The following is a 27,631-nucleotide window of genomic DNA, read 5'->3' as shown; positions in this document are numbered from 1 at the left end:
CTGTCGCAAAACAAAAGACACAAAACAGAGCACGAAGTGTGAGATGAGAGGAAAAACCATAAAAAAAGACAAACAAACAAACAAATAAACAAAAACAAAAGCACCCAAAATAGTTTACTCGCAAGCAGCCAAAAATATTCCCCTTTGATAGAAAAATCCCAAACTCTTTATTATTAACTCTTTATTAAAACTGGTACCTATTCAACTATTATTATAGAGAAAGAACTTTTACAGCATTAAATAAAATCGGTAATATTTGAATTTAGGAGTGAGGAGGGAGGATTTTGTCATAATTAAAAAAAAGGCATCAGCTATGCAAATATACCCAACTTTTAAATTTTCCTTATTTTTAAAATAAGCTCATTTTTGTCAGCTCATGTAAATCTTTGATCTCACAATGTCCTTTTCTTTAAAACACTCGGAATAGATTAGCTTGGCTAAGTACAGATGAAAACCAACAATTAAAAACGCAATCGTAACCCAGAACTTTGCTGGCAATCCGGAACGATGATGTACGTGACGATTCTTGAGAGATTCTGAGACAAAAAGCAAAAATTCTAGTTAAAGTAAGTCAATCAAAGCAACGATACGAATGGATATCAATAACAATTTTTGAGAGATTTAATGACTCATCTAATAGCCGAGCGAGGACCAAGCAAGTGAATGTTATATGTGATACTCGCACCTCTATTTTCAGCTTCAGAATTCCACAATTGACCCGGATTTGAACTCTGACCATTCGCACATCTCCCATAATACACCTTGTTTGTCACCTAAAACTTTGCATAACCTTTGTTCTTTTCTATTTCTCCTGGGTATTACAACCGTCGCAAAACGTGTAAAATTTGTTTTTGTTTTTTTTTGGGGGGGGGGGGGGGGGGAGCAAACAAGGTGTATTATGGGAGATGCGAAAATGGCGAATGACAAAAGTGCTTCAAGACCATCCAATTTTCCCTCTTTAAATCTCCATCAACTCCAGTCGCAAACCCTTCCCACATTCGGTCGCGCTTCAACGAGAGGGCAACGGGGTGAAAAGGGAGAGAGACAGAGCAATAGATAAACCCTTTCCCAAATTAGCTGGAAAGAGGAAAATCCTGTGGACTAAGCTGAAGTCAAGCTCGAAAAGAGAGCGATTGGAAAACAACGTCACAATGAAGTGTGAAGGTTGTGTATCGCGCAAGAAAGTTGCTATTCAGTGGGAAGCAAGAGAGGATAAAGGGGACAGAGAAGGCGTCCCCCATACACAGCCTATTCCATAGGTAATTCGTCTCGAGTTATTTTTAGAATCGGGATAAAGTTACCTCGCGCGCTGCGTGGATGTTTCGTGGAGGTTTCGCATGACTAAACGCCATGCAAAACATGTCGGGCGAAAGGCAATGAAAGCGTAAAGAGATCGAGACCATTTCTGAATATTGAAGCGAAATGAGTCGGCGCTCACCTGGGAAAAGGGAATCGCTCGACTCTTTGACAACCCGTGAATTCAGTTCACTCGAAGTTATCGTAAACTGAGTGCTTTAATAAAATGAGAAATTTCGCCGGTCTATTGAAACCGGTCGTTTTACAATAAAGCAAGTAGCAAGTAATATTCATGTACATGTAATTAGTTTTACAAATTTGAATTTTATTGTAGTTTTTTTAAGTTGTTAAGTGCTGTTGATCAGTGAATGTAAATAGCGCTCTAGAAGTGATTAAATTATTATTATTATTATTATAGGACGCCAAGTGTTATTTTTGTTGAATAATAAAAGACTAATAAAAGTGTAAATATCAAACCAGAAATTGCTCTCTTCAAACTGTAAATTATAAATGATCCTGAGAGAATATTCGCTGTGTTAAGGATTTCCCTGTTGTACTGTTAGCTCTATACAAGAGAGGAAAGGCGATTCTTTTTTAATTTCCGTTTCGCTGACACAGCTTTAGCAGAAATCTCTCTTTAGTCGTTTTTGTCGACAAAACGAATAGAAATATTGCTCTCCGCGTCCTCCGCCATTTTTTCTGCCTCAATTTCGTGAAGGACGCGTGGCTCTGAGCGTGGGTTATCCACGCGGAACACATTCGCGCTATGTGATTGGCTGTTGTCTAATCCCCCTTGAGATCTGTGGTCTTAAAAATAACTTGAGACGAATTACCTATGGAATAGGGTGTGTATGGAGGTGGTGGGAAGCGAGGCAAGGAGAGGAGGATATACACTGCTATAACGGAACCCCTGTGTTTATACTTGGCTAACAAGGCTACCTTTAAATACAGGGGATTATATAATCATTTTCAACAAGAGACTATTGGCCAATTATTTAAACAAAATAAAGATAGTTTTAAAAAAAACCAAGTTCTTCACCAGAATCTATATCCAGGCCAACTAAGTAACACTGAAAGGTGAACAAATAATAGAGAAAACATTCCTTTGCTTCAACAGAGAAAAAATACTGGCTCACAGACCAGGAACTTCCGTTAATTGAGGACACAGTAACAGCCGGCTTTACCTTCGTGGGCATCCTTTATGAAGACATGTTTTCTGAGCTCTAACAGCTCCGATTTGTTATGCGATATGTACAACAGCGGTGTAACAGGCTTGGTCATGCGCACTGGAAAAGTTACTTCAGTTTCTCTGAAAATAATGTAAAGGTATGTGTATCATCTAAGGATTGGAAAAACAACTTAATGCAGAGAACCAAGATACCTTGATTCGCTATGCGAAATGTACTCCGCATATACGTTTTAATCACAAGCATAATTAGAACATACAATAAAAGCGCTTAGTACCCGACTTCCACGGGATCATACTGACAGCCGGCCTCGCATGCGTAAAGTGGAGTCTTGCCTCCTTTAACAGGCTTGACTATCAACTTCTCTGCGTGCCCATTATCCTCGTTGACAGTGACCGAGAGAAAAATATCCATATCCTCATATAGGTGAATACGGCGGAAGGTTATAGTGGTGTGAAGTGAGGCCGGATTAGCAGCGAATTCAAAATGTCCCGCGGAGAACTGCAGACCACCAAAGCTAAGTGTCATGGCTTGGACGATACCAGTCGCACCTTGGGAGAATATAATGAAACACTGTCACACGATCAGCCTATAGTGTGCGCGTTTTCCCTTTTCAGTACAGACATTTAGAGTTTGCCCTTCGTCGTTGCTTACTTGGTTTAGCAAAAACTCTTTCCCCAAAACGCCAATGTATGTTAAAACTCGCAATTGAATGTGTTCCAGTGAACTTTTACTCACGGGGACACTTGACTATCATCAACATGGTGCCATTGACTATCATCAACCGATGGTGCAATAGACCAATTTCGATATATTAAAATGCATACTTGGCTCCGAGGATTTGGGGGATAAATGTATATATCAAAATGTATTGTTCATGGATGAGCTCAAGATTATTTCACTTATTCTATTCCCCCAAGCCTCGCAGCCAAGTATAAATCCAAAAAAAAAGTTTAAGAGTCTTTATTTTAAGTCGGTAGCTCGAAATTGTCATGTGAGTAACAAACCTAAGGACGACAGTGCGGTCATTTTACCTCCCTCCTCTCTATCAATGCTCCGTTTAACGGGTACACGGAAAAGGAAAGAAGTCAAAAGAAATAATTCAGTTGTCGTCACACCTGAGAATCGAACTCTGGACCTCCCGCACAGAGGGACGCGCACTAACCAACTGCGCTAATCCTTGGTCTATTACATTGTACCAAGCTAAGAAAGCTTACCAGGAAAAATAGAAGCTTACAGGAATAAAAATTTACACAACGCAGTAATTTTTTGTTTCTTTGTATCACTGCACAGCCCACGCAGTAGTTGACGAACCTAGAGAGAGGTGTTTGCCCTGAGAATTCATACAAGTGGCCGTTTAATAGGGTTACGTGAACTGTTAACTGACAGATCCATTAGCAAATTTACCAACCTGCTCTGACAAGCGCACTGCAGCCATTTTGTTCCAAAAGCCTTTCCCATAGTGCCGCCATCTTGGTAATTCCAGCCTCAGTACGGGGCATGGGCCAGAGTGAGGCTGAGTGCCTACAAGCAATAAACACCGCCGAAATCATACGCTTTATCCAACCGCAGACTTTATAATAGGAATGTCTGATATAAAAAGAATGGACGTATCTGTACAGCTTGTAAGCAGTTTTTCTCCATGTAGCTGATTTGAACGTGCAGTACGACCATGAGGTCCGGAGTAAGAATAATAGAATGAAGCGGAGTTATCGCTGTCTAACAATTCCCTTAAGATTATGTTACTTATTTGAAAAGGAGCTGCAATGTACATGTAAATGTACCAGCTATGTAGATTGGTTCAGAAGACCTACACGTATGACCTTTACTCGCCATTATCCACGTAATCAACACCCTCGAACAACTCTCTTAGAAAAGAATTGCTGGCAGCAGTACACATTTTACCTTGCGTACAGTGAACAAGATAATTATCGGTATTTGGCCATTTATTCGGGCACTTGACTCTTCATAGAAAAGTTACACAGATTGCAAGTAGATTCAGCATACTTACATAGTTGGTGGCCCACCAAAGCAGTGATCTGGAATATGCAGCAGTTTTTCCATTTCCTGTTTTTGTGTCTGGCTGCTGCTGGAGGCTGGGGTAGGGAATGATGACAATACGTAATACAAGGTGGAATTCACTTCCAAACCAGAGGGCGTGTCTGCATCATGATGAGGATCCACAAATAAGCCAGTCTTCAACAACTGTGCAATGGTAAAAACATGACCCCAGTAGAATATCAGGCTTTTAACTCCAAAAGTAATACAGCGTAGGAAAACGAACAGGAATTCAACGAGTTGTTTTAATTAATTAAGTATTACTTCAAAGCAGTGCTTCATGAAAGGGAAAAATAAACTATGTCAAGGCAAGTTTTACTAAATGTTACTCCTACATTCATAACTTAGAACGCTATGAACAGAATAGAAAAGTACATGTACCTCGGTCCAGGCCTGTGCGTGAGATGTCCTCAAAGATTCAGGTTTATCCAGTGAAACAAGAGCCTTGAGTTCCTGACACAGAAACAGAAAAACACCGCAAAAAATATCATGTCTCCTTGACACAAGCATTCAAGCTGCAATATTTCTACATCTAGAAATAATTAAAATTTGTTTATCGTTTTTTATGTCACTGCCTTTGTGTTTTGATTTAGGCTTTTTCCGTTGATTCATTTTTCTGTTACTAACTACATGGTTGGAAGGTCAGCTTTTCAGTCTCGGTGCCATGATGGTCCTCCTTGTAAAGTCCGATGTCCAAATAATTATTTTCTACTGGAATTTCCAATGTCACATCAACGTGTTATATCCCCTTCAACAGCCGCTATTACAGACTCACTGTAGAGGAAAGAGATGAGTGAAGTTCACTACCTTTTTTGCTTCTTCCTGAAGTTGTTCAATCTCCTTGACTCTTTTGACAGGTTTGGCTGCCTCACGTCCAAACACACTAGATGTGCGGACAACTGTCAAGTGCCTCAAAATACCAGAGCTGTCATAAAGGACAACAAAATAAATAAGACAGGTTTAGCTCTGCTGTGAGTGAAGGAGTTGATCTCTCGTTTCTTGGATGATAATATTGTACTGACCTCACTCTACAACAACTGTCAGGATGATTATTGTCAGATACATGTATAGCTATTCTGAAGACGAGGATTAGTTCAGTAAGTGGTAGAACCAAGGCCATCTGGAGAGTACCAGCCTAGGCTACAGACCGAGGGTTTTAAATAACTGAGGAAGCAAGTGCTACCTTTGCAAACTCAAATGGCTAGACCTGAATAATTTAATCAACCCACACCTCTGAGCTTGAACAGTCATCTCCGAAGGAACTCTGGAAGTTGCTACTGTCACATTGATGTCAGGCTCTGATGTGTCCACATGAGGAATCTTTCCATGGGATACAGTATAATGGGCTTTAGATGGATCCATGGTTCTTTCAAAACTGCAGCAAAAAGGAGGCATATAATCAGATTACAATATTTGACAAGTTCTGAAATGAAAACAATACAAGGATATGTAGAGTGTAGCAACCCCAGAAAGTTCAGTCTGCTGTTTTAAAGGTAAGGTTTAAAAAGTCTAAGGGACTGTAAGGTACAATGCTTAAATCAACAATAAAAATGTAGCTATACCAAGTAATGTTTGACAACAAGAGTGGATGCAAAGGTATAACCTAAGATAATATGACAAAACATACATGTACTAGACTGTGTCACTTGAGTTTTAATGAATTAAAAAAAGTGGGGCCACTGTAGCTGTATATCCACCCCCCACCAGCCAAAAAAGTGCATTACCTTAATAAAACATATGACAGAAAAGAAAGAAAGAAAAGTGACCTTAAACTTTTGGTTGTGGAGCCTTTCCAAGAGTTTGCTCCTTCATGTTTAAGTAAAACTTGGATTCCAGCATGCTGGAAAGGAAAGTATACAGCTCTTGTGAGTATCAGCATTAGAAGAAAGAACAAACCTACAGAACCTTAACATAAACCTGTAAAACTTCTTATAAGGACTAAAATAATCAAGACTTGTTTAGAAGGACATACAGCAGCATGATCTGAATCTGGTTAACTAACAGCTGACTATTAAACAATTTAACCAGACTTCTCAATCTTGTAATAGGCACATGACACTTGTAATAAGGAACAGAAGTCTGTGTACAAACCCCATGATTAATGACAACAACTTCCTGTACCAAGACAGATGGCTGACTGCGATGGGCATACATAATATTCTCAATTATAACACAGCCATGACTCTGTTAAAAAAGAAAACACTAACATCAAACTTAAAAAGGTACAGTAGGCAAACTGGTAGAACAATACCAATAAAAGCAGGCCCAGTGCCCAGTTAGATGTAATACTCAAGAGAAGGGGTCGATTTGATACAAGTATAAATTTAAAACAGAACTTCATTGAAAACTGAAATCTTAAAAGCCAAATAAAGATGGAACTACATGCACTTGCTTGGACCACAGTACTTCATATCTTCTATTAATTTATCTATTTCATTACCAATTATTATTAAACCAATTCTCCACGCCTGGTTCAGCTGAGAATAATGGCTGTGAATGGGTGTTGATTCAGACGCCAAACTTCACCTGGGCTGAACCAAATGCATAAATGATTTCTTACTTGGACTTTTATGCCACTTCAATTTTTTCCCTTTTGAATTTAGTTCTTCTGTAATGAGAGAGGGCTATGATTCAACTTGCCTGAATGAATAAATTTATCTGGGTTGGCCTAAATTTGAATCCAATTTGGCTCACGTGAACTACAGCATCTGAACATGCACTATGTTATTTAATTGAATGATACAATATATTATACTGTACATACATAGATCATACTTACAAATGAATAAGTCTGGAATTGATGTACCATTCCTTGTTTGAAATCAATAACACTTGCCTCTATTAAAAACAATGAAAGAAACAAACAATACTTTTTTTCTCAATCAGGTCAAACTAACCAACTTGTAATGTCATTTTGATCGATTAACTGACTGTAGCCTGCATAGCAGGAGTTCGAAAGGGAAGGGGAAAGGAATTAGGGCACAAGACCACGCGCGAGGGAGGAGGGAGGAGGGGAACACCTGCAAGGAAGCCATTGTTTTCACCATCTTGCCTACTAATTAAAAAAATAACAAAAATAACGCAACTGTGAATGACTAGCTGTCAAATAACTCTGGCCGCGAAGCACGTACTCTAGTTGTATTTCTCGCACTGTTTTTCTTTTGTTTTCCTAAAACAAGAAATCTAAAGTAAAGGTACTATGAAAAAAGTTCAAATGCGGTCGTCCATCGAAGGAATCTTCCTTGAAAGTTGCAACGACGTGTGTTGAGTTAAGTTGTTGCTGAAGGAATCGGGCTGGAAAACTATTTAATAAGAAATGTAGCAGCTCTTCACAACTTTCAATGCAATGTTTGTCTGAGAAAAATTAAAACACTTTGCCATCACGCACTCTTTGAATTTCTATCAGGACAAATTGGATTCAGCAAAGCACACAAAAGAACGCTGGTGGCAGGGAAAGAAGAGCTGAACTTCGAAGAACTGCAAGAAGGCAACAATTTATTATTAAAGTCAGTTCCTGATTTTTAACCGGCAAGAAGAAGTCTTCGTCCAAAAATCGCCCAAAATTATAGATTGCTTCATCTTCAATTATCTTGCCGTTGATAACGTGGGTCAAACAGCAGATAACACATGATTTTTCCTTTATTTCTTCTGGCGAGTAAAACCGAGAAGCCGTTGGGAGATGATACTTTTCAGAACCAATCAGTAAAACACATCTGCTGACAGGCCTTTTCCTTCATATGGTTCTTAAACTGTCTTTTTCTATTCTCTTTTTAAGCTGAAATTGATGCATTCTAAGGATGAATTTCCATAGAGAAATCTCATCACGCTTCACTAATGACAAATGTTTAGTTACTCAAATGGCGTGATGTTGATTTCAACCAATTGGAAAAAGGTATTAAGTCGAAGATTGACATTTAATGAATTCTGACCAATCACTATTCTAAAGCTCAGAATCTGAGCGTAAAAAATGGAGAAAACAATAGCGTCCATGCAGGCGTTCCTTTCCTTTCTTCCTCGTGCGCCCAAGTTCCCCCACCCCCTTCCCCTTTTAACGCCTGCCATGCAGGCTAAACTGACTGTTGTCAACTCAGCGTGTGGATTGATAGACTGTAAAACATCCCATATTTTTGCAAAGGTCAAGAATGCACACTTAGGCAGTATGAGGCTTAAAAACTGGCAATTTGCTCCTTTGTAAAGCTATTTTGGGAAAAAAGACCCAACTGTTTTGCAGTCTAACTGACTAACTGAGTAAATGTCTGGTTGCCTGGTTGATTAACAACATACTGATGCAAATGGCTTTAGGGCCCAAGGAGCAGTTTTTCAAGTGTGGGAGCTGTTGGATTCAAGTGAGTAGGAAAGCAGGGTTGGGGCAGGGGTAATAAGAGGATGACCTCTATGCCTGTTCATGTACAGCTGTACATGTACCTGTCATAAGAAGGATATGATTGACATATTTCTTCTTGCAAAGAACAAATTGAATGTAGAGTGTTTTCCACTTTTGAGCAAAAAAAATTCCTTTTGCTTTTCCAACTTCCCAGCATGCTAATTCACTTCAAGCACCTCTACATGTATATCAGTATGGGTAGTACATGTAGTCTGGAGGTGGGATTGCATGGGAAGAGTTGGCTATGTTTTTATCTTCCATTTACAGTATCTACCTCATTAAAGAAACCTTTTTATTCACCAAAACCACAAGATAATGGTTGTCTAGAATATGGATAACTTAATCATTACATGTATATATCTAGATATTGATCCAAAACTGATACAAGAGGAAATAACACACAAATAACACTTTTTTTGCTTCCAATCATACAAGTACTTTCCACTAGTTAACTGCATAACTAATAATAATTTGCTATTATTAAAAGTGATATTTTAAAGGTCAATAAATTCCATCAGTCCTGAGATCAGAACAGACCAACAATTGAATTACTTCTACGTATATCATCCTGTGAGGTCTGTTATCCAAACACTGACCCCACTAGCAGAGGCTACTTAATTCATACATGTATGTCACACACCAGTACTGTTGTAACCGTTCCATTTGGTTTAATCAGTGCCATTTAATGATAACAATAAGGTCTAAAATCAGTCTTACCTATTGGTTTCCTTAAATTAGCAGGTCTGGCAGTCACAAGGGGAGAAAATGGGAGTTTTAACCAGTTCATACTGGGCTGTCTCAAGGCCAAATGAAGGTAAGCATTGTCTGATGCTACTACTCCAATATTTCCATTCCCTGTATGAAAGGTAAAAAAACTTCAAGTACACTATTGCCACAGACTATTGTGAATTTTGAGTGGGAAATGATAGTGAAATATCAGTTCAAATAAAATTCAGATTTATTTGGGCCTTCATGTACACTTCTTCAATAGCAATAAAATTGCTCATTTTGGCAAACCTATAGCCATTACAGTGAAACTGCTTTCTGTGGATGCAGATGGTTTGCTTGATGACCTGATGATATTTTGTCAGAACATAAAAACTTTGCCAGTTGGATATGCAATTTTATGCTTGTACATATGCCTTCAGTTTTTACATGTTATTTCTGTACAACAAACGTAGTTGTCCTCTAGAAACATTCCTATTGCAGTAAACACATCATAGATTATACAGTGCTTTCCATCATAGCATCCATAGGAGCAGATACATGTGTTTTACATATTAGCTTACCTACAAAAGCCAAAAACGGACTTTCCAGTTTTTCCAGGGGATTGTGAGTGGTCATCACATCATCATCTGCAACTCCTTGTTTCCATTTTGACAGAACATCACTTAAGCACACCTTATCATATGCTAAAAAATGCAGGAAGTAAGGTCTCTACAATAAGTGACAACAGCAGCAACAGAAAAGTTTTGGAAGGGGAAGGGGAGGAAAAGCTTCAATTTTACATGTACCTTTTAAGAAATCTTATAAGAAATCTGGGCCCTGCTGCCCTATTAAGATGCGGTAAAATGTGATAACTAGTTTAGATTACAACATTTGACAGGAGTTTGTTTTTAAAAGGATGTACAGAATGCTGCTAATTTCTCTCTGCCTGTGTTACGAAAAAACCTTCTATTGTGAATTATTAAGCTGAACAACTCAAGACCTCAAGGAGAAAGATTGCCAATACCAGAGAAGAACTGAATAACACCATCCTACAGCAGCTATGGAAGAAAATGAGCCCTGAGCAATTTATTGAGGGCAAACAACCTGGCAAAGATGAAGGGTGCCCCTAGTTGGTAAACAATTAAGAAAAATTTGACCTGAACAAAAGGAAATTCTCCAATACCCTCAGCCTTAGGTATTGCTGGACGCTGATGTACCTCCCATCAACATGTCCTTCAAGGTTGATCATGCAATGTCCTCTATGAAAGGTGGATTTGTCCATAGGAGGCATTATGAAGTGCAAGACTACTGTCTTTGCAGCCTTTCTCAAGGACATATGCCATGAAGTTGAGGTTGAGACCTTGACAGAGCTTCAGACCTTGACAGGAGAAGGTTTAACCAGCAGTGCCAACTCCTATGATGAAGCCCATTTGGATATCAGTGAGGCAGTTTTTTGGCAAAGGGGACAATGTGCATTTTTCAATGTCACGGTTTTTAACCCTTTCACAAAGAGCCACCTAAACCAGAATTTGACATGACTTTCTCAAGCAAGGAATAAAAGTGACACTAGCTACAACCAGCAAATTATTGAAGTCCACATGGCTCCTTCAGCCCTCTTGTGTTCTCACCATAAGGAGGAAATGGCAGAGAAGACGAATGATTTCTCACTGAACTAGCCCTGAAGCTATCTGAGAAAAAGCAAAAGGACAGTGTAGTATAGAATCGTAATTCACTGGCTGAGAGCAAAACTACATGTATCTTTTAATTTATTAAGATCAGCAGTTTGGCTCCAGAACAAGTAAACATGAGTTGAGCACTGACATTAGCGGGGCAGAAATCACAAATGGTTGTATACTGTGATGTCTTATGGGATAATGTTTTTAATAAAGTTTTATTATTTTAGTTATGCAAAATCTTATTAAGTTACCAAAAGATCTTTTTGATATCAAACTTAACCTCTTTACCCCCTATATTGGAAGACTTCTGGTGACGAAGAGAGCTAGAGATTACCTGTCTTTGTTTGTTACAACTAAACAGCCCCTTTTATGGTTTCGTTTTCTTATCACAATAATATTTAAAATGTGTAGTACAAAAAAACCAACCTGTGCCATGATGGGGCTTTGGAATTTCAACAGAGGAGAGAGGTTTTGATGGCCAATAATATTTAAGGAAAGTATGAAGCTAAACTAGAATTTCCAAGGGGAGGGGAATCACACCAAAACATCCCAAGTAAACATTATGGATATTTTAAGCAACAATAATAATAATACAAAATGGATCTAGCTCTTGCTATTTACCAGGAGAATCAGGCAGCTGTCCAGGCCTATGGTGAGGCATAAATCTTGACAGGATCCATATAAACAATACAGTAAATAATGCGATAGCAATTAAAGTGTTTCTACGTGATCTGAAAAGCCAAGAAGAAAAAAATGGCAATTGTCAGTTATGAATATTCTTTAATTATCATGTATTTGAAACCAAACTGCAAACCACAAGTTTAATTTACAGCATCTACTGTAACACTATGACTTGTCCTTACATTCACCATACCCCCCACTGTGGTACAAGGGGGGGGGGGGATGGAACCTCTCCTCCCCAGAGTTTTTTATGTGTTGCAGTATTTTGAAACGATTTTACTTTTAGTGGAAAGCCTTTGATCTTCTTAACAAGCTGAGGTACATTTTAGGGGTGGTGGCACTGCTGGAGTCCTGTGATGTCACCAACAATGGTCGCCATCTCGGCTGCCATCTTGGATTTTACCAAGAATTAGAAATCACTCAGGTTAATACATGCACCATAAGAAAATAAAAAATGGTACTTTTTTGTGCTTTGCATGATTTAAGCCACAAGATTTACTTTTAGTGTTGAAACAAGTTGAACAAATATGTATTTTCACCCAAAATTGGCTTGACCACCTCCTACTTAAGACATCATACAAGGCTGGTGTCTAAGAAAAATTTTTGGGAGCCCTTTGAGCTGCTAAAATAAAAAGTTAGGAGTTCGAGCCGCATTTCTAGGAGCCCAACTATAAAAGATCAGTAACTTTATTAACCCTTTGGTGACGGCCAGCAAGTAGTGAAAAAACTGCATTTTTCACCAATTATTCCTTTTCTTTGGACTGGTTTTTAGCTAATTAGCATAGAAAGGGCTAAAAATGAGTTTTGCTAGAAAAAAGGCATATTTTTCCGACTAATCTGATGTAATTAAACATCTTATTTGTTTTTCATGCTAGCACAAAAGCAAAAATTTGGTCCTTTTTTTGCGAATCTATTTCGATCTTTCTCCTAGTAACTCTGACAGGATTCACTGGAACGATCTATCTTTGAAGAAGATGTTGTTTATCAATTTATACCCTGAAAGTAGAGGCCCCTCAATCTTCCTAGATTACTCGGGAAGGCTTAAGGAGAGTTGTGTCACAAGACAAAACCCGAACAATACTCGAGCCACGAACAAATCAAATTTAGAGACGCAAAAACCAAGTCTTGAGTTTTGAGAAACCAGCATTTTTTATATTTGCCACTTGAAAGGATTTTGAGAAATGATTTATTTCTCGAGAAAGATATAAACAAAGACCACACGCACCGACCAACAGCACTTGCGTGTTAAGTTTTTAGGCGATAAAAAAGGACCAAAGAAAGGTTTTTATCTGGAAGTTTAGAGAATTAACTCAGTTTTTTTGGATCAAGTCTATCTTTTGAACTATCAACTTTGAACTGTTTATATATTATTTGTGAAGGTTTGTATTTACGTTCATCGCACACGACTGCGTAAATCAAAAAAAGGTTGAAATATGATCTTAAATAGCTGCTTTCAAAAACTGAAATGTTTTTGCCAGTTTTTTGAAAGTTACCACAAAACATACAGCAAAAAATAGGGAGGCCTACATTGTAGATAATGCTGAATAAAATAATAATAAAAGAAACCTCTGAGTGTATCATTCATGTTTATAGCAAGATAGAAAACACTACAAACTTGCAAAATTTAATAGCATACTGAAACCAACGATGTCACGTGTAATTTGAAACCAGCTTACTTTTCCACAGATCACGACTTTTTATCAGTTTTTACTTCATGCAGTAGCAACCTCCCATTTCTAATGCTGAAGGAAAAGTCATGATTTCATTATCGAAGTATTTTTAAGAAGACCATTAAATTCATCCGACGCTAATTTCAGACAACAAACTTCAACTGCTCTGCAGCTGAAGTCACAGAAGCAAATTTCAAGACATAGTGCTGTGTGTTTACCATTTATCGGCGGAGATATTTTTTGCCTATGGTCAACTATCAAACATTTTCCATTGTCGTTTCAAAGCACAGAATGAGCAGCTGGAATTTTGTTGTTTGTTCACTGGACGTTAGCCCATTCGCGCTCCCTGTTTGATATTTTGGTCGCCCGAGAGTAAATCGTAGGGGCCTCTGGTGTTCGTGCTCCCGTTAGGCAGCCGTCTTGTCTTATCTCGTAACCAGAGCAGCTGACCATCACTAAACTTGTCTCAAAATGTGCACAAGGGATGAATCAACAGCTACTGAAAACGTCAGGTACTGATGTTTCATCCTCTAGGAAAAACCCCTCATGTACGTCCGAGGGTTAATATATATGTTGTAGTTAATTTTTTATCTCAGGTAATTTTTATTTTTTTTTTGTTTTTGGGTATGTTAATGTATGCTAATGAAGTTTAAACAAAAGAAAAATAAAAATTACCTGAGATAAAAAATTAACTACAACATATACCTATAAAGTAAAGAGGACACGTATGTTGTCCCTCATTCATTCATTGAACAACACAGGAGATAAAACCCCTCTTTAATAAGTCAGCTACAGCTACCTGATTTGTATTCCCTCACTTTTGCATTTGTTTTTTTAAGGATAAAAGAGACTTAAAAGTATCTTAATTTCGGTGTCAGACACATCAATTTCAACTTCGTGTTCGTACTGCTTTATTTTAGGCGTGAGCTGACATTATAATGATAACTTACCTCACAAGTGTTAGAAAAGCAAATCGTGTTTTTATCCATGTTACCAAATTTCCAATGTTTGATACTACCCACATAAATAAAGCCTCAAGTTCATGAATTTGTAGACAACTGACTAACACTGTTTTGAATCCAGCAATCACGCCATATTGGAAAATGTGACTGCATTCGTCTACGTCAGAGTTCATTGCAAAAAAATTATGCGCACACGCTGCGCACCAGAAAAAACTGCTGATCAGTTTGATTGTCGTTCCTACATTTGTACCCAGTTTTCTTTCCTGGTTCATGTCTTTGATAACGCCTTGCACATATAGACGGATTGAAATGTTTTGAAACCTGTATTGTACTGTATGTGCCTGCAAAATCATGAATACTTTGAGATTAGCTTGTCTCGGTAAAAGCCATTTCATTGTTTGTGAAAAAGGAACAGGATTTTTCCGTTCGCTTACCACAGCCCTATGTCAGAGAAATCTCGGGTTGAGCTCAGAAGTCATGTCGTCAGCTGTTATTACTACTAGGTGCTTCTCGAAGAAAAGTCACGCTTCATCTTCACACGATTTGGAGGACGAACACCCAGAAAGCAAGGAAATTTTGCGCAAACTTCGAGCCCGTCATCATTACCATGGCAATGAGAAAGACGCTAAGAAAGGCCATGAAGTATTTATACTAGAGCCTGATTTCAAATGGGGTCGTCACCGCTTTCGAAATGTTACCAGTGAACATAGATTGGACGAAGCCTGTGGGTTAGTTGATGCGATTGAAAACTGGATAGTCGCCGGCAAAAGTGTGGAACCTGTCCGAAAGCCAGACGGTAAAACGTTCTTCGGGAAAGGGAAGGTTGAGGAGTTAACCGAGCAGTTTCAAGAAATGAGAAATTCAGCTTCTTCATTCGACAGCGTGTTTATTGACGTTGCTAAGCTGAGTCCTCGGCAACATAAAGAGCTGGAAGACCTTTGGGAAGTTAAGGTATTCGACAGATTTGGCGTAGTGCTGCAGATATTCAAAGAAAGAGCAAAAACTGCAGAAGCTAAGATTCAAGTTGAATTAGCTGAAATACCTTACATTAGGTAAAGGACTATATCCAGTTCATTTACATTAAATTTATATAAAGGAAAACCCTCTTAATGCGTCAGTCAATTGAAACGCCGGCCCCCTGACCCCCGCGGCATAACATGAGATAGAGGGGATTTAACATGGCCAATGTAGGGATTTAACACACATTTAACAACATGTTGACCCTTGGGGGCGGTGGAATTAACAAGATGCCTGTTCCACCTGGGTCATGAGCGGGGATTTAACAGGCACGCATTTGGGAAGCGGGGACAGCTACGGGGATTTAACATGAAGTACCAAAAGAAATGAGCAGATAAAAACTTTCCAAAATGATTTTTGTGGATGAAACAGGCATGAACCTACTAATTTATTTGTGTTGTTAAAATGAACAGTGAACAACAAGCTAAGGGGAAGCTTAGTCACGTGGTATAAATTGGCATTTGTCGTAAGCTGCAAATGTGATTCTATCTCTCTCTAATATCTTGGACCAAAGTCGAACGAGAGTATTTTTCAAATTCAGCTGGAGATTTTGACTATTCAGGGAACAATATAAAGTATTGGCTGGGACCAAAAAAAGCAGTTACGGAGTACAAAAACTTTGAAGTCCAGTTTGTGAAATCAGAAGTTGAAAACTGTCACTGTTACATTTCACTTCATAAGACGTGGGTGACCACCATGGAAACTGATGAAATCACTCCATTGCAGTTTACTATTTTTATTAATATCTTAGCAAAAAACATAGACTTGGTAATTCATGGTTAAAAGTTTCATGCAGTTTTGACAAATTTTAACAAGTTGATATTTTTACGTGTTCTTTGTCCTTTCAAACGAACTGTATACTTTTTTACTTCAGAAAAAGTGATAAGCAGTGTTCTGATTAAGTAACAGGTGTTTTTATAGGTACATGGAAAATGTAAGTGCATGCAAGTATAGGGAGGTATAAACGCAGTAACTTTTCAAATAAAGGCAACAACAATTGGGACATGCACATCACCATGTGAACATCGTGCGGCTCTGATTTGCTGTGCACCTCCCATGAAGGAAGGTGGCCAGTGTATACCCAGATACCATTTTCAAAATAACCACAATTAGTTCCATGGCACTGTTACAAAACAAGTCACTGTTTCAGGCCTTAAGGGTGGATTTCCTGACCCTGGTCTTTCCCTAGTGGTCCTTGGCCTGATGTGTGCACACCATGATCAAATTTGAATGTAAGCCATAAAAAGATGTCCAATTTCACTGCAGTTGTAAGTGTAGTTGAAAATATAGTTGAATTTGGGAACAAGTACAGTTTAGACCAGCAAATACTGTAAATTTGAACTGAATCGTGTTTATTGTTTATAAAATAATAATGTTTATTATTTGGTATTGCGCAAATTAACATATAAACGATCAAATGCGCATTTGAAAGGTCGCTTTGTGGTCAACTAATAATGCCTTGCTATACGGGGCTTTTAACAAACTGTTTGGTCCGGTGAGCCTGGAAATTAGTGGTGTTTTAACACGCGGCCAACGTTAAATTCCCTCCCAAGTTGTGGAGGTTGAGGGGCCGGAGTTTCAATTGACTGAGGCATAAATTAAGATTTCTTATCTTAAGAGAAAAATTCAAACAAATCCGTTGTTAAGGACTTCTTTCTAGTACTTCAAGCGGTCTCCCCTTAAGAAAAAGAAATGGTTTATGTATGAGAGAGAAAAATTCCTTAAAGTTTATGTATGTGACGTGAATTTCTTTTTGTAGTTTCTTGTTCTACCATATGTGTAAAATATGTATCTGAAATTTAAACTTGTCTATAATCTTGCACAACCATTATTCGTCTTCAAAACATGCAGATTTTTGCCTTCAAAAGTGTTCACCCTATTTGTGTGGCCTAATTGACAAGTATGATGTAGACTGATTTGCAAAAATGTAGAATAATTTAATGAGATGTGGCAAATAGGAAGGATTGTCATCTTCGAAGACTCCTCAGTCATCTTCAGAACTTCATTGACTTCACTATACCTTCTTTACAGTCAGTTACACGGCTTAATTCCTTAAAGCAATGACCAGAATCGGAGGAGAAGGCTAAGTAAACTACGTATAACTGACGTCACATGACATCATCAGTCTTTCTTTGATCTTTTACTCTTTCCCAGTTTTTGGTTCATTTCATTTGGGAAAAAGCAGTTTTTGGATGGCCAAAATTCAAGAAAAGTTGTTTTGGGACATCACAGTAAAATATTGTCATGCCACAAGCATGAGACAAACAGAAAAGAATTGTGAGTTAGCAAAGGGATTTTAACCAATCAGGTGACCCAAACACTGGGTTTGTGCTCCATTCAACTGTACTTCAGAGAGAGTCTTGGATTGCAAGGTCATTTTTGACTACTGAGTTTCATATGTGACATGTGTCCAGCATACTGGTAGGGTCATCAATGTCAAAGGCTGCTGAATTTTAAACAGAAAGATGTCATAAATAATAATAAATATAGTCTTTGTCTCATAAGCATCATTGGACAAGGATAAAATTCACGAGTTCCTCAAGGTTTTAGTCCATGTACACTTTAACTTCACAATAAAGAAATAAGGTTATGATAGCTACACTGTATGTGTACAAGAGGTGGGCACTTAAAGCATTGCAATCTTAGTAATCTTAGAGCTTTTATATTTATTTTATTTTAATTTTAATTTCAGATCCAGACTGGTACATGCAGGAGGAGAAGTGAATAGTAATTATGATCAGCAAAGGGGTGGAACACATGCTATTGGTGGAGCAGGGGAAACTGATCTCGAGAAAGAGAAAAGGATATTGTTTGAGCGAGAACAGAAGCTGAAAAAGAAGTTACAGTCTATCAAGAAACATCGTGACCATGTTAGACATGAACGACATAAGAGGCATGTTCCAATAATAGCAGTTGTAGGATATACTAATGCAGGTAAAGATCCGCAATACTGTTCAGTGTTGATGCAGCTACATTAGTACAGATTACATGCATAGTTTAGTAAATACACTGAGTTTGTAGTGCTTCAGACTAAGCTGGACATTTGTAACTGGACACAGGATTTCGCACTCTAACGCTTTGCAGGTTAAAACGAGTAAAAATAAGCAGATTGTTTAGGGATAGTAAACGGGAAATTAGAGCATTTAAAAGGTTTCCTTATCCGATTAAACGGATAACCAAAAGCGTTAAACGATAGAGCAATTTATCAACTGCATCATTTGTAAATACGCACTTCAGGCTTTGCGCTGCAAAGTATTGGTAATTAAACTATCTATCTATCTGGTTCCAGTTCCTCGAAAGATGGTTAAGTTTAACCCAGGATTAAGACAAATTTCAAGCACGGTTTTCTCGTCTAAGAACATGCAACTCGAGGTTACAAAATACTGTTGAGCCTTTAATACGAGATAGAGTAATGATAACAGAAATGCAAAGGAATATAAAATACAAAAACGAAACAAAATTTTGATCCTGGATTAACGCTAATCGGCCTTTCAGGAACGGGGCCCTGTCTGTCTGTCTGTCTGTCTGTCTGTCTGTCTGTCTGTCTGTCTGTCTGTCTGTCTGTCTGTCTATCTATCTATCTATCTATCTATCTATCTGTATACGCTGTTTAAAACAATACCCCACTCTTTCAAATGATCAATATTTAAATTTTAAAGTCACACAGAAGCGTTTTCACCCTAACAAATTTTTATAACCACTTTTATCGCTTCAAGTTTGTGAACCGGGAAGGAAATGCTAGCTCATCTTTTCTTTATTTTAGCCCACTCCTTCCCCGTTCTAATTAACCTCAGTTTAATAGTATATTTTAATAGTACAGTGACGGTAAACGCGGGTTTCAAATTACTCATTTCACGGACTGGGTATAAATGAAGTGATGTTGGTCGCCTTAAAGTTGCATCATTTGGCTTCATCCTTGGGTAACGAGCTTTTAACAACCCTTGCAAAATGGGTACAAAAAAGAGCATGGAATATGCATATGTCACGTTCACTTCAAAACCTCTTACTTTTCGTAAAAGTCAACTTTTAACAAAAGCGAATTACATTCGTCTCTATAAAGGGCAATGCACTCAGAAAGTCATAAGTCTTAGTGAAGTTAAATTATTTTATTCAAAGTCGTTTTCACAGGAGAGACTTCAACTGCACTCGCGAAAGTCACAAAGAAGCGAATGAGAACTGAGCGTTTTCAATCATATGCCCAGAATCTAAGGTATTGGTTGGAACAAAAGACAGCCTTTAAAAAAGAAAAAGGGCAAGGGTGACGCAGTGTCAAGAGCACTTGCCTCCCGCCAATGTGGCCCGGGCTTGAGTCCTGTCGTCGATGCCATATCTGGGTTAAATTTGTTCACGGCTCTCTACCCTGCTCCTGAGAGGTTTTTCTCTACCCTACTCCTGAGAGGTTTTTCTCTACCCTACTCCTGAGAGGTTTTTCTCTACCCTGCTCCTGAGAGGTTTTTCTCTACCCTACTCCTGAGAGGTTTTTCTCTACCCTGCTCCTGAGAGGTTTTTCTCTACCCTACTCCTGAGAGGTTTTTCTCCGAGTAGTCCGGTTCTCCCTGTTCTTTAAAAACCCTGAACATTTCCTAATTCAAATTCGATCTGGAAAGCACAGACACGTTCTTAAGAACTCCTCAGTGCTCCGTGGGCAACCAAGTTACAATTTACAATTTTAAAACTCAAAGAATTGTCTTGGTACAACAACATGGCCGCCGTTTCATTGTTTTGGAACACCAATATGGCCGCCTTGACGTCATGTGAAAACTCTCTATACACTTTTCTTATTTCCCAGCTTTTTAAGTACCTTTTGCTTTCAAAGCCCAACTTTCAATACGTTGAATAAACAGTTGATTGTGGCTGCTGTAAGGATGACGTATTACGAATTCTTACACCAAAAGCGCAAACTTAAGTTGTTTCATCACGGCGGTGAGCGAGAAAGAGTGCGGATCGTTAGTCGATTTTATTGCTCGAGAGACCAGTCAAGTGACAAGCGAATATCACATTTTTCTCCGACTCGAAACTCTGGTCTTGAAACTCTTAAGTCTTGTTTTAACGTTTAAACCAACTTGTTAAAAGGCTGTTAAAGGGGTGCAAGTTGTCCTTAAACGGGTAAGCCCACCATTTAAACGTTTTGCCCAAAACGTTTAACGGATGCGTTTTTTAGACAAATAGATGAACCGTTTAAATGGTTTGTTTAAAACGTTAAACGGATTCAAGTTTCTTGTAAACGGATGAGGAAAGTGTTTGGACGATCAATGATCCGTTTTAAGTGGATGGTAAACAGTTAGTAAACGGATTTTGCCGTTAAACGGTTAAGCATTAGCTAAGCATTTAATGTACGAAATCCTGACTGTGCCCGGTCACACCTATTTCGTGAAACCTCTGGTCTTGCCTGGCACTTGCATGTACAGATTTCTTTGATTTTTAAACTGTTGCAGGTAAAACAACACTGATTAAAGCCTTGACTGGTGAAGCAAAGATGTACCCTGAAAACAAGCTCTTTGCAACTCTTGATGTCACAGGACATCCAGGAAAACTTCCATCTGGGATGACTGTGCTGTATTTAGACACTGTGGGATTTGTTTCAGACTTGCCACCTGAACTGGTTGAGTCATTTTCAGCAACACTGGAGGATATTGCCGACTCTGTAGGTGTCTCCTATTTATCAGTCCTTGTAAAACTGCACCAGTAAGCGAAGAAAACATATTTTTTTCACAAAACATGATATCTATATTGCCTTTGTTTTCAGGATTTAGTTGTCCATGTTCGTGACATCAGCCATCCTGAATGTGATTCTCAGTTAGAAGATGTATTAACAATCCTGGAAAAACAGCTGAGCCTGAAAGCACCCTTAATGGAGAACATGATAGAAGCACTTAATAAGGCTGATCTTTGGTATGCTCTGCGGTAACTAGCGAGACAAGTTCCTCACTGAAAGACGAAAGTCAACTTATCTGCGTTCAACTCTACACAGACATTTTTTTACAGCTGATTCAATAAAGGTTGCTTTGGGCATTGGGAATTGAAGATTGGTATTGGGCATTTGGGCATACCAAACAATGCAACAATTAGCCTGAGTGACCACCAAACAATAGCTTCTTATTGCCCAATTCCCAATGCCCAAAGCAACCTTCATTGAATCAGCTATATACACAGACTGTTTTTAGTATGGCTAGTTTGAGTAGAACCCTGTGTAAAAAGGCAGCATCAACGAAAACTCACATATTTAAGCAATAGAAAACGTTTTCCGTTGTTGCATAGGCTGATATAAACACGAGAGGGGTTGGGAGAATTCGAGACAGTTATGCGAACCCGAGACGAAGTCGAGGGTTTGCATGACTGTCGATTTGGAACTGATTAAAAGAGAAATTCTTACCAGTTGCAAAGTCTTGTCCACGAAGGTTCCACGAAGTCTTGCACGCGTAATCAGTTCTTGTTTTGCAAAAAGACGCTTTCCAAAATACGGACTTTTCTCGCTTAAAATGTCAGCTTGAGCGAAAAAAAATTGACACACTTTCTTTGTAACGATTTTCCAAGTTTCAGCCGACGAAGGAATGGGTAAATAAAGTAAACTTGTCAAGTTTTGAACTTGAAAACTTTTTCAAATTCGTGCTTGCGTGATTAGCGCGCGAAAAGCAAAACATCTTAACGCCACAACTATGTTTACATACTCTCATGCAAACACTCCCAGAGCGCGCGTACTATCTTAGTTATTTTATAATAATTATGTTATATTACCCCTGTGAACAATAGCAGAGCCAGCCTCACCTCATGTAGTCAAGTGTACTGTAAGATTCCTAGTTACAGCACCCCCCCTCCTCCCACCCACTCACTTGAACTCTGTCTAAAGAGTTCCTTTATCTTTTCAACCAAAAAAGCATCGGCTGTGTCCATAGTAGCATTTTTTTATTATTGTTTTCGACCGTCCACTCAAAGCCATACATTGTATATAATAAATGCATTTTGGTCCCCAGACTGCTTTCGGACGTTTTATCTCCAACTTCTCCGTTATTTCTGTTTATATACTTATGTACATGTATGTATATGCCAAACCGAGTCATGCATGAGTAGCTATGGAGTAAGCGTTTCTGAATATAGTCAAACACCACTACACAGACACCCGAGTACAAAGGACACCCCGTCATTAAAAGAAAACACACTGTCATGGATGGCATCTTGTACAAAGTGTCATCAGGTCAGAAGGGCACTCTCATCTCTCTTTTTTCCTTGTAATTACATGTAGGCAAACTTTCTTTCGCACAATGTAAAAGAGGTTAAAATTTAATAGTTTCTCTTTTTTTGCTACTAGCTAAGGGTAATGCTATTTTTTTGTTTCTTCATTTTAGTGATGAAGAACCTTTACACATGCAATATGGAGCGCAGAGTAATAACCGTACACAAATCTCAGCTTCGAAGAAAACTGGACTCAACAAGCTGCGTGGCTTGATTGAAGAAGGTATCATTGCATCCACGGGGAAAGAGATAAAAAGACTTGTGATTCCTCCTGATGGACCACAGCTCAGGTGAGTTATATGAAGGCTACTCAACGAATTATTATGTCACATACAGCTGTAAGTGATGCCCTTGTCGCCAAATTCACAGCTAATCAAATCAAGTGATGGTTGATATGGCATTTTTAAAAATGAGTTTTGCATGAAATGTAAAGACCCATGAGGGTAAGGTTTTTGTAAAATTGTAGTAAAGGTAAATTGGAAGTTCGCCGTTGAGAAACGTGATCGAAAATCCTGTTGTGGTAAAGATTTCGTTCTGCATCTTTGTTCGAATATGAAATGTTTTGGCTAATTATTCGGTCTGAACTTTTATTTCAATCTCACAAATAAGCTTTTGATTAAAGTACTGATCAACGTTGTCAAAGTTGTTGCACCAGAAGCCAGTTGCAAGAAAATGGAGTAGATCATGACTGTAGTTGTGTTGGGCGCTGAGTTGGTAATTGGAGTCCAGCATTCATATATTATAAATGTGATTTCTTTAATGGACTTTTTAGACTGGCCTGCCCAAGATACTTATCTGTCAATTGAATTTCTGTATACCGAATAATACACACTGGTACCTGCTATTTCTGTTATTAAAATCAACTGTAAGCAGTTCGCGTACTTGGATGTTTATAGCGGAGCTCCTGCTGTTGCAGAAAGAACAAGAGTCGGCGACTATTTGTGGATCGTATTTTTTAAACGATTTTTACACCAGAGAAAAAAGAAAAGAAAGAAACTCACATAATCTAAATGCACTTGCCTATAGTGATCTGTTCCACCGCTTAGGAATCTTGGCAGGGTACTCATGGGCTTTAAATTAGAATCCGATTCTATTATAAGTTAAAGCGCCTTTAACCAGGACGTTGCATGTATTTACTGTCATGTTATCCAGCTCCAGTTTCAAACGTTATTGCAAGATATTTTAGAAGAATATTTGTCCATAGAATGTAAATCGTAAACGCAGGAAAGATTAACTAGTTAACAGAGCTTCCTGTGTTAAACCGATTGTCAGCTGGCCTGTCTGTGGTACGTAATAAACATACCTTTTTGTTTGTTTGCTGGATTTAGCTGGCTGTACCACGAGGCCACTGTTCAGGAAACATCAGCCAATGAAGAAGGGGATATCGTAGCGACGGTGATCATGGATGAAGCCACCAGAAAAAAATACTTAGTAAAATTCGGCAAATTTTAGTTAACAGACACGGGAAGAGCAAGGACTACCGTATATAAATATTAGCAAATAAAAGCGTCCCAGGGTAGGCCTCGACTGTAAACTACATGATTCATAACTCAAACTTCCGAAACTGTATAGTCAAATGTATTCATTGTGTCAGTTTGAACGTTTTCCTAGGTAGTGTAACAGTTAAGGTAAAATGAAGCTATTTTAAGCAAAAATAGATTCTAGTCCTTTATTGCAGCATTTATTTCATACCTCCAGTCTTTAGTATCGACTTATTCCATACATTAGAATAATTATTTGCTATCAAAGGAGAAAATTTTTGAAACTTTAAAAGAGTTAGTTTCTCTTGGAAGTGCATTTTGTGCCAAGTAGTCTTACCACTGAATTTAATTTTATGGTGGCGCTGGCGATGCTTGAGGAGGAGTAGAGACTCCCATGAGTGATGGAGGCGGTGGGGAACGAGGATTTCAGCCTCAAGGCATTGGTGTTGGAGGCGGGGGAATTGAAAATTCTGGGAGCGGTGTCGTGGAAAAGTAGGTCCTCTCTGTAGTGGTGGTTAAGGCGGAGTAAATCCTCCTGGAAATCACATTGCTGAAAAACTGTAGCGGTGGTGGTGCACGTGCTACCTCTAGCAGTGGCAGCGGAAGAGTTTTACCCCCTAGGAATGGTGGTAAGGGTGGAGGGGTAGAATCAGCCTGTGATAGTGATAGAGATGGAAGGGTGGAAGCCCCTGGTGGTGTTGGTAGGGGTAGAGAAACCGAACCAACAGGGAGTGGTGGTAATGTTAGTGGACTGGGAGTTGACAAATTAATAGGCTGTCTCCCCCCATCCCCTCCCCCCCCCCCCCCAATCCGCCCACTCAATTTGGCGTGAAAAATGAAACTGAAACTCTGAAACTCTGGCAAGTGAAAGGCTTTGTCGAAACCATAACTACTTTAAAATAGGTTTGCTTTGATTCACAATAATTTTTTGGCCACGCTGGGGCGCGCTGAGTATTTTGCACCCCCACGGCCAATTTGCACGTCTTGAAAATTGAAAGTTATGCATCTTTTGCGGCGCTGTAAAATGTTTGGTTTGCACTATCTGCCAGTGAAGTTTATATCTATTTTTAGGTAAACACCTTTAGTTTTTCCTGAAAGTGATAGTTATCTGCTAAATTTGTCTGAAAAGACGAAATCAACCAAAATATGACCCCAAGTAATTGCCTTGGAGCGAAAAGCCAAAAATGACCGTCGTTTATAAGCTGATTTCTGACGTTTGGGACCTTGTTGAAAGCTCTAGACATTTATATAAACTTAAAATACCTAATTGTCCAACCTGTTTTCAGGTGAAAAGGTGTAATTTTCTCTCGTCGTTTTCAGACAAACATATGTAATTTTCACTTCATTTTGAAATATCGAATCGTTTTTTATCATTTTCGCACCTAAGTAAATTTTCTGTCAACAACAACAACAAGACTTTATTTAGACAGGGTGAAAACCAGAATTACACAATTTTCATCCGGGCCCTGCTAAATTAAAAAAGAAAAGAAATAATTACAATTATTATACTTCTAATCTAATACTTATGAAGGATAAAATACATGCCAATAAAAATATATTTATTTATATAAATGATATAAATATTATAATATCTGATCAATAAGGGAATCACCAGAATACAAGAGAGGCGCCTGGACATAAGAATGACTAATTATGGACATCAGGTATGAGTCTCCGGTTGTCTCCGGTATAAAGAATCAGACTTCATCTCAGGACCATTGTGTTTCTACGCCTTCAATCTAAATTTATACGTGATTTTCTCCTCGCATTTTCGCACCAAAATACGCGGTAATGTTTTTCAATCAGTTTCCCCTATTTTATGACCAAAATGTCTTATGCCGCCATTCATTTTATACCAAAATGCAGAATTTTCCATACCCATCATTTGACCAAAATAATGTGTTATTTTCTTCCGACGTTTTTCTCAAAAAAATATACATTTGGTTCACTTAAATTTCCTGAGTAAAGGATAGAGGAAATTGCATAATTTTTAATGGTCTAAAAAGGAGGGAAAAGAAAAGGAAAATTAGACCAAAATGTGCTATTAAAAACTATGCCATTTTCTTTATCCTTTTTAAACTAAAGTAAGTAATTTTCGCTCAATTTTCTGACCCAGGCACTTTACGTTATTTTCCCTCCTACTTTGTAGACTTAAAATGTATATAGAAAGGCACTTTTTAGGAAAAAGGGGAATATTAAGGCGCGCACCACTGAATGGGTGTGGGAGAAAGGAATACACCGGAATGCCGACCTCCCCTCAGTTTAAACCATTGTCTAAAGTGGTAGACGAAATATAATATATAACGTTTATAACTTTCCTTTTTCTATATTGAGAGTAAAATATGTTACTTTCTCTTTCTGATTTCTCTCAAGTCCAGTTTTCGGTTAGAGACAAATGTTTTACCCTGCTCTTTTTTCCCTTTGTACCTTCTAATCCATAATAGAATTTAATATTGTCCCTTCACTTGCAGCCGACTAGAATTCGTACTTGTCTTGTCTCATTTTCAGACTAAATATGGTTTCCCCTAACCACTTATACATTTTGATTTAATCCACAAGTCGAATTTTAGTAGATAGGCTTCCCGCTGTAGAAATTCTAATGAAGTTATTTATGGAAACTCGCTCATTTTCAAACCAGCAGGAACCGTCGCACTAAATCGATCGTTGAAATATTTCTGACCCCCACAGGCTTATTGAGCAGTGGGAACAAGGATCCGCGACAATCTGTTTGTCGGTCGAAGGTCTTAACAAACGGGCCGGGTGCTGTTTCAACGAGGGATTCAAAACAAACGTTCTTTCAAGAAATTTGATAACTTGGCACCGTACAGACCGTACAGAGATTCAAAGATGACGTTTTGAGTACACCTTTTGAACCTTTTTCCAGTAAATAATTTATCTTATCAAATTCTCTGATAAAAAACGGGAACATACAAAATTCGAACTTATTAAACTTATTTTAGTTTATGCAGCATCTCTGTGACGCATGACGCAATAACATTCAGTGTAAATCTTGTAAAGCTGGTTGGTTTCCCGCTGACCATTCTCTATAAACAAGATCATTTTGTAGGTACGCTTCGTTGGTCGCCAATGGTAGTAGTTCCAGGGGTCTTGGACTCTCATAGCGTGTATTGAACTTTTTCCTTGGTTTATGAGCGCATAGTTGTTTTAGCAAGCTGTTTTGTTATCATAACTTCTGTTTTATGCTGCTCATCAGGTCAAAAACCACGACAAATAACAAATAACATATACCAAAAATGATATTATATTTACAGCTTTGATAT

General features: G+C 38.4%; 2 protein-coding genes across 2 annotated transcripts; one reads left to right on the top strand and one right to left on the bottom strand.

The window, feature by feature from the left end:
• Window positions 1–164: 164 nt before the first annotated feature.
• On the bottom strand, window positions 165–14,780 carry LOC140929143 (uncharacterized protein KIAA2013 homolog). The gene is made up of 15 exons (XM_073379014.1): window positions 14,611–14,780; window positions 11,931–12,040; window positions 10,215–10,337; window positions 9,643–9,780; window positions 7,321–7,379; window positions 6,633–6,725; window positions 6,308–6,381; window positions 5,773–5,916; window positions 5,349–5,466; window positions 4,923–4,994; window positions 4,495–4,688; window positions 3,895–4,007; window positions 2,761–3,034; window positions 2,481–2,605; window positions 165–536 (listed from the first exon to the last, which is right to left on the bottom strand). The coding sequence occupies exons 1-15, from the start codon at window positions 14,682–14,684 to the stop codon at window positions 370–372; spliced, it is 1,878 nt and encodes a 625-aa protein (XP_073235115.1). The 5' UTR covers window positions 14,685–14,780; the 3' UTR covers window positions 165–369.
• A 131-nt stretch (window positions 14,781–14,911) lies between these two features.
• LOC140929142 (putative GTP-binding protein 6) lies at window positions 14,912–25,158 on the top strand. Its single transcript, XM_073379013.1, has 6 exons — window positions 14,912–15,674; window positions 18,332–18,573; window positions 21,075–21,283; window positions 21,386–21,531; window positions 22,983–23,159; window positions 24,198–25,158. Exons 1-6 carry the CDS (start codon window positions 14,974–14,976, stop codon window positions 24,319–24,321), a joined length of 1,599 nt encoding a protein of 532 aa, XP_073235114.1. The 5' UTR covers window positions 14,912–14,973; the 3' UTR covers window positions 24,322–25,158.
• Window positions 25,159–27,631: the final 2,473 nt, after the last annotated feature.

Source organism: Porites lutea, chromosome 2 (genome assembly GCF_958299795.1).
Source record: "Porites lutea chromosome 2, jaPorLute2.1, whole genome shotgun sequence".
NCBI classification, from domain to species: Eukaryota; Metazoa; Cnidaria; class Anthozoa; order Scleractinia; family Poritidae; genus Porites; species Porites lutea.
The sequence above is the reverse complement of the archived record's forward strand: the minus strand, read 5'-3'. Positions and strand labels throughout refer to the sequence as shown.